At 43.9% G+C, this 15,350-nt stretch overlaps 1 protein-coding gene across 2 annotated transcripts; it reads left to right on the top strand.

Moving 5' to 3' along the window:
• Nucleotides 1–443: 443 nt before the first annotated feature.
• LOC117442338 (uncharacterized) lies at nt 444–14,014 on the top strand. Of its 2 annotated transcripts, XM_034078334.1 has the most exons (13): nt 444–637; nt 906–1,184; nt 1,268–1,316; nt 4,099–4,475; nt 4,945–5,136; nt 5,325–5,402; nt 5,475–5,769; nt 6,606–6,647; nt 6,763–6,863; nt 8,003–8,064; nt 11,622–11,788; nt 12,391–12,546; nt 13,633–14,014. In XM_034078334.1, the coding sequence occupies exons 2-13, from the start codon at nt 1,095–1,097 to the stop codon at nt 13,917–13,919; spliced, it is 1,896 nt and encodes a 631-aa protein (XP_033934225.1). In that variant the 5' UTR covers nt 444–637; nt 906–1,094; the 3' UTR covers nt 13,920–14,014. The 2 variants fall into 2 exon arrangements, with proteins under 2 accessions (XP_033934225.1, XP_033934224.1); XM_034078333.1 differs by having other exon boundaries at nt 5,325–5,769.
• Nucleotides 14,015–15,350: the final 1,336 nt, after the last annotated feature.

The following is a 15,350-nucleotide window of genomic DNA, read 5'->3' on the forward strand; positions in this document are numbered from 1 at the left end:
CAAAAAGATCACAACAATCAATATATACAAAATAACAGTCACTTCAATATTTTGAGAATGTACTTTAGTGCTAGATTGTCCGTAGCACTAAAACACATTCTGGACAATCTAGTTTGCTTATTGTTTACTTATGTATGGTGTTACGCCCAGATCTACCTAGCGCAACATAACATGTGCACTCTCTCCTCTTTTCCCACTCCCAAGGACATGGACAATGAGACAGTGAATGCCGTTTGGTAAATGTAATTACCAACGTTTTCTTTTTAACAAATAAGTGCAACAACCCACAAAACAAACAAATATCTGAACACAAAAATCTTGCCTAACAAATAAGAAAATAAACAAACAGGACTCTTTCCTACACTGACGTGAAAACAGGAGAAAACGAGAACCAACCAAAAGAAAAAGGGTTTCACACTTTCATACACTTACGGCATGTCCAACAAGGACAGGTTAAAGTTATGTCTATCCTTCCAAGGTTTACAAAAGATACACAAGGACAGAAGTACAAAAGGACAGATACAAATACGCAACAGTTGGGAGCAGGAGAAGCTGAGTCAGAGAGAGCGGCCGAGTGACTGCACGGCTGCCGCTTAATATCCTCCCGTCTCCCAGGTGGACCATCAGCCTGTCGAAGGTAGCTAATCAGCTAACGGGCACCACCGGCTTGCTCACACACACACACACACACACACACACACACACACACACACACACACACACACACACACACACACACACACACACACACACACACACACACACACGCACACGCACACGCACACACAGGAGGACGGGGAAATCACACACAATACAATACAAATACAATACAATACAAACACAGCTACAACATTTATGTTATTTTAAGTCTTAACAAATATGCATTTGTCCCTGCTGGATAAAAGTGAATTTGAACCATTCCATGAGGATCGAGATGTGAACCCAACGGGGACCTCTGGTGGACGGACCAGCTGTTCACATGCAGGCAAGCAATCAGCTTCCCGATGCATTTCAGCTGCTCGCACAGGAAGGCAAACTGCAGTTGAACTAAAACTGTGAAGCACTAAGACAAGTTTAACAGACAGAGTCATAAAATGCCTGAAAAGAACAGTGTTAGCTTTAAAAGACTGCTGCTCATATTTCTGCTGATATTTGGAGTATGTTGGAAGCAGTGTGACTCGCAGGTAGGATTAACACGAGACGTTGTTTTGTGTTCATACTTTAAAATAGTTTAATTCATTGTTTGTTTTTGCTTTCTTGTGTTCAGGTGGTGAGAGAAGAAGCCACCACGCCTCCAGGTGACACTCGAGCAAAAGGTATTTGTCATGTTTTTGTACTTGTCTGTGCATTTGAAAATCAGCAGGTGAAATAATCTGTGAACACAGAGATACACTTTTTTTTCCGATTATCTACATTTCAGAATGTCCTTCCATGTTAGCCACAAATCTTCAAATCAAATCTATATTGCCATGTCTTTCTATATGTGTTGATTTAAAATAATCTGAAAACCATGTTGGAAATATAAGAAAATGGCAGCTTTAACTAAAAGATGGCGTTTTCTTTTTTATTAATGCAAACAGCATTTTTAAAGTGTTCGATAGGCAGCCTAGCATTTACACGTTTTAGATCTTATTTTCTTAGGTCCCATTTTTCTGGTCACATACACTAAAGTACAAATCATGCTATGTATATGTATTTGCTTGTGTTTATTGGAATTGCACTTGATATTGAGTTAATCCAAAGTAATGCAAAGTATTCAGGTAACATTACTTGTATATTGTTATACTCAAATACATTTTTTAAGTTACCCTGCGAACCCTGATTAATAGATAGTAATTAGCTCAACAATGACTTCACAAACACGACTACAAGAAAGAGAAGACCCACTGCACTTTGGGAAGACTTTTAGTCACGAACGGTGCTTTAAAAATCAAATGTATTATTATTATCATTATTGCTAGTGTTGAGTGAACTGATAACAAACCGTGTGTTAAAGGTCACCTACAAAATCCTCTTCTCCATGTCTCTTCTACATCAGCATGTGTCCCCTCTTCTTCACGTCTCTTCTACATCAACATGTGTCCCCTCTTCCTCATGTCTCTTCTACATCAGCATGTGTCCCCTCTTCTTCACGTCTCTTCTACATCAACATGTGTCCCCTCTTCTTCATGTCTCTTCTACATCAACATGTGTCCCCTCTTCTTCACGTCTCTTCTACATCAACATGTGTCCCCTCTTCTTCCTGTCTCTTCTACATCAACATGTGTCCCCTCTTCTTCACGTCTCTTCTACATCAACATGTGTCCCCTCTTCTTCACGTCTCTTCTACATCAACATGTGTCCCCTCTTCTCCATGTCTCTTCTACATCAACATGTGTCCCCTCTTCTTCACGTCTCTTCTACATCAACATGTGTCCCCTCTTCTTCATGTCTCTTCTACATCAACATGTGTCCCCTCTTCTCCATGTCTCTTCTACATCAACATGTGTCCCCTCTTCTTCACGTCTCTTCTACATCAACATGTGTCCCCTCTTCTTCATGTCTCTTCTACATCAACATGTGTCCCCTCTTCTTCACGTCTCTTCTACATCAACATGTGTCCCCTCTTCTTCACGTCTCTTCTACATCAACATGGTCCCCCTCTTCTTCACGTCTCTTCTACATCAACATGTGTCCCCTCTTCTTCATGTCTCTTCTACGTCAACATGTGTCCCCTCTTCTCCATGTCTCTTCTACATCAACATGTGTCCCCTCTTCTTCACGTCTCTTCTACATCAACATGTGTCCCCTCTTCTCCATGTCTCTTCTACATCAACATGTGTCCCCTCTTCTTCATGTCTCTTCTACATCAACATGTGTCCCCTCTTCTCCATGTCTCTTCTACATCAACATGTGTCCCCTCTTCTTCATGTCTCTTCTACATCAACATGTGTCCCCTCTTCTTCATGTCTCTTCTACATCAACATGTGTCCCCTCTTCTTCACGTCTCTTCTACATCACCATGTGTCCCCTCTTCTTCATGTCTCTTCTACATCAACATGTGTCCCCTCTTCTTCATGTCTCTTCTACCTCAACATGTGTCCCCTCTTCTTCATGTCTCTTCTACATCAACATGTGTCCCCTCTTCTTCATGTCTCTTCTACATCAACATGTGTCCCCTCTTCTTCATGTCTCTTCTACCTCAACATGTGTCCCCTCTTCTTCATGTCTCTTCTACATCAACATGTGTCCCCTCTTCTTCATGTCTCTTCTACCTCAACATGTGTCCCCTCTTCTTCATGTCTCTTCTACATCAACATGTGTCCCCTCTTCTTCATGTCTCTTCTACATCAACATGTGTCCCCTCTTCTTCATGTCTCTTCTACATCAACCTGTGTCCCCTCTTCTTCATGTCTCTTCTACATCAACATGTGTCCCCTCTTCTTCATTTCTCTTCTACATCAACATGTGTCCCCTCTTCTCCATGTCTCTTCTACATCAACATGTGTCCCCTCTTCTTCATGTCTCTTCTACATCAACACGTGTCCCCTCTTCTTCATGTCTCTTCTACATCAACATGTGTCCCCTCTTCTTCATGTCTCTTCTACATCAACATGTGTCCCCTCTTCTCCACGTCTCTTCCACATCATGTGTCCCCTCTTCTCCACGTCTCTTCCACATCAACATGTGTCCCCTCTTCTCCACGTCTCTTCCACATCAACATGTGTCCCCTCTTCTCCACGTCTCTTCCACATCAACATGTGTCCCCTCTTCTCCATGTCTCTTCTACATCAACACGTGTCCCCTCTTCTTCATGTCTCTTCTACATCAACATGTGTCCCCTCTTCTTCATGTCTCTTCTACACCTCGAGCCCCATTGAGTTCTTTGTAACCAAATGTCTCTCAGAGGGGCGTGGGGAGGGGCTCCTTATCTTCATCTAAAGTAACAGAAAGAGAATCAGCACTTTGGAAACAGGGCTGAAACAGAGGGGATTATGGGTAATGCTGCAATGATCAGTTTGGTATTTTGTATATATCTGAGAGCTATAATATATTGATGAGAAACAGTATAATAACAGAAGACCTTTTTAAAGCCACAGTTGTTCTGTTTCCCCTCAGAAAGTCGTGGAGGAGACGGCGGCGCCTTCTTCGCCCTGCGGAGCTGCCACCAGCTGCTGAAGGGCGACTCAGGGGACTTCTACTCCCCGGACTACATGTGCTCCAACCCCCCCCTGTGGTGCAACTGGACCATCCAGGTGGCCCCCGCCTGGAGGATCGACCTGTACATGGAGGACCTGACCCCCGACGACGCCTGCCACCTCAAAGACGACCAGGTGCACGTGGACGAGCCCTCGGGGAACTTTGGGGGCACCAACGTCCTGCAGAAGTGCTGGAAAGAGGCCAAATACACGTCGTCCTCCAACACTCTGTACGTGGTGCTGCTGATCGGGGGTTGGCCCACCCCACCCTACAGGGGCTTCTACGGACGATACCAGGTGTCATGTTTTGTTTGTTTGAAGACCAAGAGTTAGTCTAAAGAAGACCAGGAAGCTTCTCGAACAGTTGAACAGTATATATTAGGGTAGTAGTATATAGTAGGTTTCCAAGGGAACTCAGCTGCGGTTCCTAAATCCAATGCACTGGTTCCACTTCAAGCAGTTGGCTGTCTGCAGTCGTTTCTCTCTCTAACATCGTATTTAGTCTTCTTCCATTGGCTGACGTCGACGGAGGCGGGTCTTCTTCTGTAGTCCTCTGATGACGTAGCCGTGGCGCGTCTCTTATGATATTTTATTATACAATTCTTCTGATGTTTGCTGGTCACTAAACACGTAGTAGTAGTAGTAGTAATGCAGCGTATATGAGTGAGAGTTGGAGACCGTGTGTTTAGTATGTAAAAACAACACTGCTCCAGTAAATGATGTCCCTTAAAGTTCCGCCACAGTATTTTGATGATTTCTCCCACAGGCCTTCGGACCCCCCGTGGTTTACAACCCTCAGGAGGGACTACCAGAAACAAACACGGAGTCACAATCTCTTCCTTCTGGACACTTGGAGTTAAATAAACGTCTAGATCCAAATCCTGATCTCATGTATGACTATAACAATCAGCCTTCAGAGAGGATGTCCGAGGATGAGGAGGGTGCGGCGGACACTGAGGTGGGAAGCAAACCTTCAACTGTAATGCCTGGCTCTACCAAATTGGTTGTATCCACACTATTAGAGCGGTGCAGGGGTGACGGGATTTGTAATATTGCAGAAAATAGGCTTAGACATGTTCTTATCTATCGACACTATCTCACCAAATCAACCCACAGATACAAATGATTAACCTGTCTTTCCTTCAGGTGGATGAAAATCACCGTCCATCGTTGGAGAGCTACAGCCAGCTAAAAGCCGCTCCCACAGTGGAATCATCCACTCAGGTAACGTCTAGATGGGGCAGAGAAGCCTCTCAAACCCCTTCAGACGCCTCAGATTCAGCCGTCCCTCCACAGCACCAGGAGCAGGAGGGTCAGAACCAGCAGCAGGAGGGTCAGCACCAGGAGGAGGAGGGTCAGAACCAGCAGCTCAAACCCTCTGAAGTCATCTCGACAGCTGCTGTGGAGGAAGCTTCGACACATCCAGAGGAAGCTACTGCTGCGGAGAAGGAGAAGTCTGCAGACCATAAGAGCAGGAAGGAGGTAATCGAGGCCTCGGATCAACTTCCTGTCTCCTCAGAGGAAGCAGAACCAGAGGAGACTCATCCTCACCCCAACATGGTGGAGCCGCTGTCAGACCAGAGAGCGCACCGTGAGTCCATTTAGTAGTTAGGGTTGGATTAGATGGCCTTAATGAGAATAATGCATGATCAGTCACCTAAATATTTAACATGGAAACATTTGAAACTACATACCTGAACCACCGATGTGTTTTATATGCATCACAATGTTATACAGCTAGTTATATAATTTAGACATGTCTGTTTTAAGGCCATTGCCTGAGAACCAATGTTCTAGACCAGTGATTCTCAATAATGTACCCCCTCTGAAAAAAAGATTCAGCCACGTACCCCCTGATCAGCGCAAAAACTATTTGTTAGGGGGAAAATGCCTATTTAAAGAGGCGCAGCGCTGCACCATCAGTGTCTGATTTATTAAAACAACAACCTTGTAACTGAGGAACACTTAAATGCTACATTTCAAATGTTTACAATCCATCACTAAATTCATGGCCAAACAATTTTAATATCATGCAATAACACTGAGACGACATTAGTTGCATTGAACTGATCTTTAAGTTGTACTTACAATGTAGTGAGAAACATGGGCTTCACTGAGGATCTTTGTCATTCTGACAGGGAGGCAAACTGCAGTTATTACACTTCGAGTTTTAAAATATGTGAAACTCTAGTCTATTAATATAAACCCCACACGGCTCAAACTTCCTTACTTTTCCTAAAAAAAAAAAATTTCATTAACATAAAATAAATCTCATGTACCCCCTGCAGTACCCCAACGTACCCATAGGGGTCCGCATACCCCCATTTGAGAACCGCTGTTCTAGACCATATAAACAAAGTTACATGTTTAGTAATGATTTGAAAAGTCACATGTTGAAGCATAATGCTGTTTGTGTCTCTCTCGCAGCCCGCATCAGAAATCACTCTGGCATTTCACATCTTCCTGGCGGTGAGTGTTGGACACATAATGCACATCTTCAAAATGTGTTTGTTTTCTGTTAATATTTCACAGGATACAAACATCACATGCAGGAGGCTGACGCTGTGTTTTGGGGCGTTGACAGATTACCTGTTTGAAGTGGCTGTGGAAGTTAACTTCCATCCAGATGTGGAGGAGAGCTGGGACAACCTGGCCATGTCCCTGCTGCTCTCTGTGGAGGCGTTGGTGAGTTGGTGACAACAAAGCAACACAAAGAGGTCATAATATGCATACTGATATACACCTGCACATCAGCAGGAGAGGACTCTTTAAAGTAGAGACACTACATACTGATATACACCTGAACATCAGCAGGAGAGGACTCTTTAAAGTAGAGACACTACATACTGATATACACCTGAACATCAGCAGGAGAGGACTCTTTAAAGTAGAGATACTACATACTGATATACACCTGAACATCAGCAGGAGAGGACTCTTTAAAGTAGAGACACTACATACTGATATACACCTGAACATCAGCAGGAGAGGACTCTTTAAAGTAGAGACACTACATACTGATATACACCTGAACATCAGCAGGAGAGGACTCTTTAAAGTAGAGACACTACACACTGATATACACCTGAACATCAGCAGGAGAGGACTCTTTAAAGTAGAGACACTACATACTGATATACACCTGAACATCAGCAGGAGGACTCTTTAAAGTAGAGAAGCTACATACTGATATACACCTGGACATCAGCAGGAGAGGACTCTTTAAAGTAGAGACGCTACATACTGATATACACCTGAACATCAGCAGGAGAGGACTCTTTAAAGTAGAGACACTAACTACTGATATACACCTGAACATCAGCAGGAGAGGACTCTTTAAAGTAGAGACACTACATACTGATATACACCTGAACATCAGCAGGAGAGGACTCTTTAAAGTAGAGACACTACATACTGATATACACCTGAACATCAGCAGGAGAGGACTCTTTAAAGTAGAGACACTACACACTGATATACACCTGGACATCAGCAGGAGAGGACTCTTTAAAGTAGAGACACTACATACTGATATACACCTGAACATCAGCAGGAGAGGACTCTTTAAAGTAGAGACACTACATACTGAAATACACCTGAACATCAGCAGGAGAGGACTCTTTAAATTAGAGACGCTACGTACTGATATTAACCTGAACATCAGCAGGAGAGGACTCTTTAAAGTAGAGACACTACATACTGATATACACCTGAACATCAGCACAATAGGGCCCCTTTAAGGTTGCTTTATTTACCATGCATGTAGCGTTTGTTATTAAAAAGAAGCGGGTGCATTAATACCTGAAGTTGTTGTGTTCCTGTAGATCGGTAAGCAGCTGGAGACTCTGCATACGCCGCTGTCCATGTCGTCTGAAAGAATGAAAAGGTTGGTGAACAACACTCACAGTACAATCTGCAGCTTTGTGTTTATGATACTTAAACGGAGAGAGGGGACACATGTTTAACCTGTGGAGGCCGACGAGAAGCAAATGAAAGTCAGGTGACTTTGCCTCGTTTAGTTTACTTCTCCTCTTACTAAAGACGTCATGAGAGATGCAAGGAAAGAGAAAGCAAGGAAACATGTTTTTGTGAAGCAAGGCTCCCTTTCCGCCTTTTTTTTTTTTTAAAGCATGAATGTTTTGGTTATTCTTTCCAACATGAGCTCAGGAAACATACCTGTTTTCAGCTTTGAATATTCATTTTTCAGTCTTTTCATATACCTTGTATTGTTGAAGTAAACAAGCATTTGGCCACCTTGTTACCTTCACTTGCATCTTAGATCCTCTCAGACATGAAGAGAGGTTCAAAAAGTGATCAATCAAGGAAACATGATTTTGTGAAATTACTCTTAAAGGTCCCCTTACTGTTCTTCATCAATATATCACAGGTCTCAGATATATACAGAGCCTGTCTCTGATTGGCTGAAACACCAAACAGATTATTGCAGCATTACCCATAATCCCCTCTGTTTCAGCCCTGTTTCCAAAGTGCTGATTCTCTGTCTGTTACTTTAGATGAAACAAGGAGCCCCTCCCCACGCCCCTCTGAGAGACATTTGGTTACAAAGAACTCAATGGTGCTCTAGGAGGAGATTCAGGTGATAAGTGTTAGGGAAACTTCTGTGTCACCGACTCAGGAAGGAGACACGGTAGAGCAGGAGCTTTGATTTCAACGATGTCAAACACTGGAGGTTTATTTGGAGTTACGGCCGGAGGATTCACATCACAAGTCATGGTGAGACTGCACGGGTGGTTGCCACGTCAACTCTGGAGCGCCTCTCTCTCTCGTCAGCTCATTGAACTGGTTTCACAGAGTCATCAACATGTTTTGATAAGATAGCTTAACCAGTTGGGCACACCGAGTCACTTGCGTCCGTCACTTATGGCCTCGGAGATGTCACACCTTGGAGTCCACAAACAACAAAGAAGGAAGCGTCCCACAACAAAGACCATCTGTGACCTAGTGTTGACCGGTCACAGAATGGGAACAATAACATTATGGCTCAAGCAGCCTGTGTCCTTAAAGGAGATAAACCGACGCCAGGGTTGGTCCTGTTCGTCATATCTAGGAGTCAATAAGGGGTGGGGGGGGGGGTACCTTGGTTGCTGATTGGCTAATGGCTACACAAGACAACACATCGTTATGACATCATAAAGTAGCCAAAATCTGATCAGCTCATTTTCAGACAGGTTTTTATAGAAATGGATCAAAAAGAGAGAGAATCTTTGTTCCTGAGACTTTCAGAGTCTCTTTACACAGAGGGGACACATGTTGATGTAGAAGAGACACGAGGAAGAGGGGACACATGTTGATGTAGAAGAGACATGAAGAAGAGGGGACACATGGTGATGTAGAAGAGACATGAAGAAGAGGGGACACATGGTGATGTAGAAGAGACATGAAGAAGAGGGGACACATGTTGTTGTAGAAGAGACATGAAGAAGAGGGGACACATGTTGATGTAGAAGAGACATGAAGAAGAGGGGACGCATGTTGATGTAGAAGAGACATGAAGAAGAGGGGACACATGTTGATGTAGAAGAGGCATGAAGAAGAGGGGACACATGTTGATGTAGAAGAGACATGAAGAAGAGGCGACACATGTTGTTGTAGAAGAGACATGGAGAAGAGGGGACACATGTTGATGTAGAAGAGACATGAAGAAGAGGGGACACATGTTGATGAAGAAGAGGGGACACATGGTGATGTAGAAGAGACATGAAGAAGAGGGGACACATGTTGATGTAGAAGAGACATGAAGAAGAGGGGACACATGTTGATGTAGAAGAGACATGAGGAAGAGGGGACGCATGTTGATGTAGAAGAGACATGAAGAAGAGGGGACACATGTTGATGTAGAAGAGACATGAGGAAGAGGGGACACATGTTGATGTAGAAGAGACATGAAGAAGAGGGGACGCATGTTGATGTAGAAGAGACATGAAGAAGAGGGGACGCATGTTGATGTAGAAGAGACATGAAGAAGAGGGGACACATGTTGATGTAGAAGAGGCATGAAGAAGAGGGGACATGTTGATGTAGAAGAGACATGAAGAAGAGGGGACACATGGTGATGTAGAAGAGACATGAAGAAGAGGGGACACATGTTGATGTAGAAGAGACATGAAGAAGAGGGGACACATGTTGATGTAGAAGAGACATGAAGAAGAGGGGACACATGTTGATGTAGAAGAGACATGAAGAAGAGGGGACACATGTTGATGTAGAAGAGACATGAAGAAGAGGGGACACATGTTGATGTAGAAGAGACATGAAGAAGAGGGGACACATGTTGATGTAGAAGAGGCATGAAGAAGAGGGGACACATGTTGATGTAGAAGAGACATGAAGAAGAGGGGACACATGTTGTTGTAGAAGAGACATGGAGAAGAGGGGACACATGTTGATGTAGAAGAGACATGGAGAAGAGGGGACACATGTTGATGTAGAAGAGACATGAAGAAGAGGGGACACATGTTGTTGTAGAAGAGACATGGAGAAGAGGGGACACATGTTGATGTAGAAGAGACATGGAGAAGAGGGGACGCATGTTGATGTAGAAGAGACATGAAGAAGAGGGGACACATGTTGATGTAGAAGAGACATGAAGAAGAGGGGACGCATGTTGATGTAGAAGAGACATGAAGAAGAGGGGACACATGTTGATGTAGAAGAGGCATGAAGAAGAGGGGACACATGTTGATGTAGAAGAGACATGAAGAAGAGGCGACACATGTTGTTGTAGAAGAGACATGGAGAAGAGGGGACACATGTTGATGTAGAAGAGACATGAAGAAGAGGGGACACATGTTGATGAAGAAGAGGGGACACATGGTGATGTAGAAGAGACATGAAGAAGAGGGGACACATGTTGATGTAGAAGAGACATGAGGAAGAGGGGACGCATGTTGATGTAGAAGAGACATGAAGAAGAGGGGACACATGTTGATGTAGAAGAGACATGAGGAAGAGGGGACACATGTTGATGTAGAAGAGACATGAAGAAGAGGGGACGCATGTTGATGTAGAAGAGACATGAAGAAGAGGGGACGCATGTTGATGTAGAAGAGACATGAAGAAGAGGGGACACATGTTGATGTAGAAGAGGCATGAAGAAGAGGGGACATGTTGATGTAGAAGAGACATGAAGAAGAGAGGACACATGTTGATGTAGAAGAGGCATGAAGAAGAGGGGACATGTTGATGTAGAAGAGACATGAGGAAGAGGGGACACATGTTGATGTAGAAGAGGCATGAAGAAGAGGGGACACATGTTGATGTAGAAGAGACATGAAGAAGAGGGGACACATGTTGATGTAGAAGAGACATGAAGAAGAGGGGACACATGTTGATGTAGAAGAGACATGAAGAAGAGGGGACACATGTTGATGTACTTGTTGACCTGTGAGCTCTGACCTCAGCGGTGCTCCTGGTTGTCTGCAGGCTGAGTGCTGGCGCGCTGTTCATCGTGTGGCTGCAGCTGGATCAGGGTCCTGGAGGTCGGCAGGTCCACAGGACGCTGCACTCCACCCTGCAGGGACTCATCTCGACACACGTGGGCGTCAGAGGAGACCGCAGGAAGGCTGTCATCCTCTCCGTGTCCACCGCAGGTACAGCCGGGCTTCAGTTTGACTCAGTGTGGAGAAGTCACTTTATTTTTAAACTGCGACTTAAATTACATTTCATTTGGCTGATGTTTTTGTATCCAAAGCATCAAGATTCAAACTGCGTACAAATAATGGGCAAATATATTCACTTCAAGCAAAACATAATGTTGGAAGTTCTGGTGAATTAGTTTAAGGCCTGAATACAATTCTGTTAATTTTTGGGGGTTTATTTTTGTAGAACTTTTTTTAATGTGTTATATATAACTGTAATACTAGTATGTGTTATTTCCTTCAATTAACATGAAAGCAGAATTTCATTTTTGAACTACCATTTTTTCCTTATAGACTAATCTGCTAATTGTTCGGTTTGTAAACGATAAATAATTGTTTTTTTAAATAGGAAAGAAAACATTTATCGCGCTGATGATGTTTATGGCGGCGGGTGTCAGATGTGTAATTATAAAATGATTTGAGTAAAGGTATTTGTGACGGGATCCTAAAACCACCTGTGGAGGGTAACTAACAGAAGAATGGACGTGCACCTCCTTAGCAGGACGTGACACCGCTCAGTAAAGGCTGCCAACATGAATACGTGTGTGTTTCAGACGTGGACGAGTGTGTGTCGCAGCTGGTGCGCTGCGACCTTAACGCAGACTGTGAGAACCGGTTTGGATCGTACTCGTGTCGCTGCAGGTCAGGTTTCCAGGACGAGTCCCGCCTCGGGTTGGTCGGCACGGTGTGTGTGAATCAGAACGCTGCAGGTGAGCTGGACTCTCTCTCTCACACACACACACACACACTTAATTAAGATGAACACAGTTAACGTGTTCAGAAGCAAGGAGGGATCTGAGCCACAAGGAAGAGACGCCACAAAGAGACACTGACGGACTCCAGAGGTATCAGAACAATAGAGTCTGAATGACTGAATAAGAGGGAAGTAACCACAAAGACAGTGTGGGCAAAACAAGCACAGACACACAATACCCTCCAGACGACCACAACGACGACGATGGAGAGAAATGGAGACATACACACGTTGACTACAATTACTCATGACACCTCAACAAAGATGCAACAACGTCAATGGCACGAAAGAAACACCGAACAACTGCTGAGACAGACATACAAAATGACCAAAACCAGACACACATTGACCCTAAAGAGACGCACAACGACTACACAACGACACTAAAGAACGACAGTCTTTGTGTGTCGCTCCCATGTTGGACAGTTGGTGGTGGGTCCCTGTGTTGTGTGTGTGTGTGTGTGTGTGATGTTAGAATGGATAGAATTGGAGGATGAAACCCTCTTTAATTGTCACACATGATCACACAGTGAAAGTACAAAAGTACACAGATACTCGTGTTTAAAAATACTCTGGTAGAAGTACTGACTAGACTTCTTTACTCGAGTAACTTAACCCTAACTTTGTGTCCTTGGGCGAGACACTTCACCCTAATTTGCTGTAATCACTGCATGTCTCATATGTGAAGTGCTTTGAGCATTCCGAAAAGTGTTCTAATAAATGTAATGAGACGCAGATTGAGACTAAGTAACCAGCCGGTTTTAAAAATGTAGGAAGTAGAAAGTACAGGTATTTGTATTAATGTAAGAAGTAAAGAAAATGTCCGGTGCCTTGCTCAAGAGCACCACGGCAGGGCCCTGGAGGTGAACTGGGACCTCTCCAAGTAGCAGTCCACACTCCATATTTAGGTCTGTTCGGGGACTCGAACCGGCGACCCTACAGCTCACAGTCCCGACTGACTGAGCCTCTGCATGTGATGTTCACAGCCCTTTGTCTTATTGTCCGGATGTGATGGTCCCCTGACTTCCTGTTGTCTCTTCAGGCTGCAGCTCGTCCTCAGAGTCTCGAGGCGTCTACGTTCTCTTCTTCCTGCTGAGCTCGGTGCTGCTGCTGCTGCTGGGGGCCGCCGGGCTGCTGTACCTCCGCCACCACAGGGGGGCCTTCCTGCTGCGGCGCCACGCCGACCCCAACAACAACACCACCAGCACCCACCACTATCATGCTGACTCTGAGCTGCCCCCCCCACCCCTTCCTGCCCGGGGCTTCAGGGAAGTCCCGCTGCTGCGCTTCAGCTCCCTGCAGCCGGGGGGGCAGGGAGGCAAGATGTGAGCAACAGAGTATCTTTAAAAACATTTAGTTTATTTTGTTTCATTTCAGTTTCATCCGATGCTGTTCACGGTCTGAATTAAAGCACAACAAAACAGCTTGTGTTCTCCGTCTCTTTCTATGTTTTTACTTTTTTAAATAGACCGCCAAAAAACATACGTGGCAATGCTTCCATAACGGCACCTGTTGTAGGAAATATAATCTGTAAAATACGATTTAAATGTAAATGACTAAATAGAAAATAATATGTATCCTATACTGAATAGGATGCATAACATAAGATGGACAAATTAAACCCATATTTGCAGCATGCACATACTGTAGAATAAACCTTGCAGCAGCATCAAAAAGTCTCCAGTCTACTCTCATATCTTTATTGTACATCAATGGTGGACATGTAAGACTTAAAGTCAGTATTATAAATGTCCATAATAGTGTTCATGTCCATAATGCCACATTTAAATGCAGGAATGCACCTGATTATCCGGAGTGACTCTGGCTGAAGGGCACTCAGCAGCTGGACGTCCGGCCTGTTGTGACGCCTGAGTTCCAGCCGGCTCCTGCAGCACTGTGAGCATCCTGTAGGGACTGAGTGAAGTCCAGAGCGCTCTAATAGGCTTACAGCAGCTAATCCAGGGCGGGGGGGCCGTCACATGGGGAGTCTGCTGACCTCGGCCGGCTTCATGACAGGGTGACTGTTCCCTCAGCCACAACTAGGCTTCTCTTCAGCCCATGTGCTGTACACAGTTTCAATACATGTAATCAGAGGTGGGAAGTAGCGGAGTACAAATACTTTGTTACTGTACTTAAGTAAATGTTTCTGGGATCAGTACTTTACTCCACTACTTATTTGTCTGACTACTTTTTAATTTACCTTATTACATTTTAACCCAAATACCTGTACTTTCTACTTCTTACATGTTGAACACAAATACCTGTACTTTCTACTTCTTACATGTTGAACTCAAATACCTGTACTTTCTACTTCTTACATGTTGAACTCAAATACCTGTACTTTCTACTTCTCACATGTTGAACACAAATACCTGTACTTTCTACTTCTCACATGTTGAACACAAATACCTGTACTTTCTACTTCTTACATGTTGAACACAAATACCTGTACTTTCTACTTCTCACATGTTGAACTCAAATACCTGAACTTTCTACTTCTCACATGTTGAACACAAATACCTGTACTTTCTACTTCTCACATGTTGAACTCAAATACCTGTACTTTCTACTTCTCACATGTTGAACCCAAATACCTGTACTTTCTACTTCTTACATGTTGAACACAAATACCTGTACTTTCTACTTCTCACATGTTGAACTCAAATACCTGTACTTTCTACTTCTCACATGTTGAACTCAAATACCTGTACTTTCTACTTCTTACATGTTGAACACAAATACCTGTACTTTCTACTTCTT

The sequence above is a fragment of the Pseudochaenichthys georgianus genome, unplaced genomic scaffold (assembly GCF_902827115.2).
Source record: "Pseudochaenichthys georgianus unplaced genomic scaffold, fPseGeo1.2 scaffold_412_arrow_ctg1, whole genome shotgun sequence".
Lineage (NCBI taxonomy): Eukaryota > Metazoa > Chordata > Actinopteri > Perciformes > Channichthyidae > Pseudochaenichthys > Pseudochaenichthys georgianus.

What these genes read in the sequence shown, in the direction of transcription:
- LOC117442338 (XM_034078333.1), top strand. Translation starts at nt 1,095, where the DNA reads ATGCCTGAAAAGAACAGTGTTAGCTTTAAAAGACTGCTGCTCATATTT. An exon ending in AGGGTGCGGCGGACACTGAG is followed by an intron (nt 5,137 to 5,324) that starts GTGGGAAGCAAA and finishes TCTTTCCTTCAG; the next exon opens with GTGGATGAAAATCACCGTCC. An exon ending in TGTGAATCAGAACGCTGCAG is followed by an intron (nt 12,547 to 13,632) that starts GTGAGCTGGACT and finishes TTGTCTCTTCAG; the next exon opens with GCTGCAGCTCGTCCTCAGAG.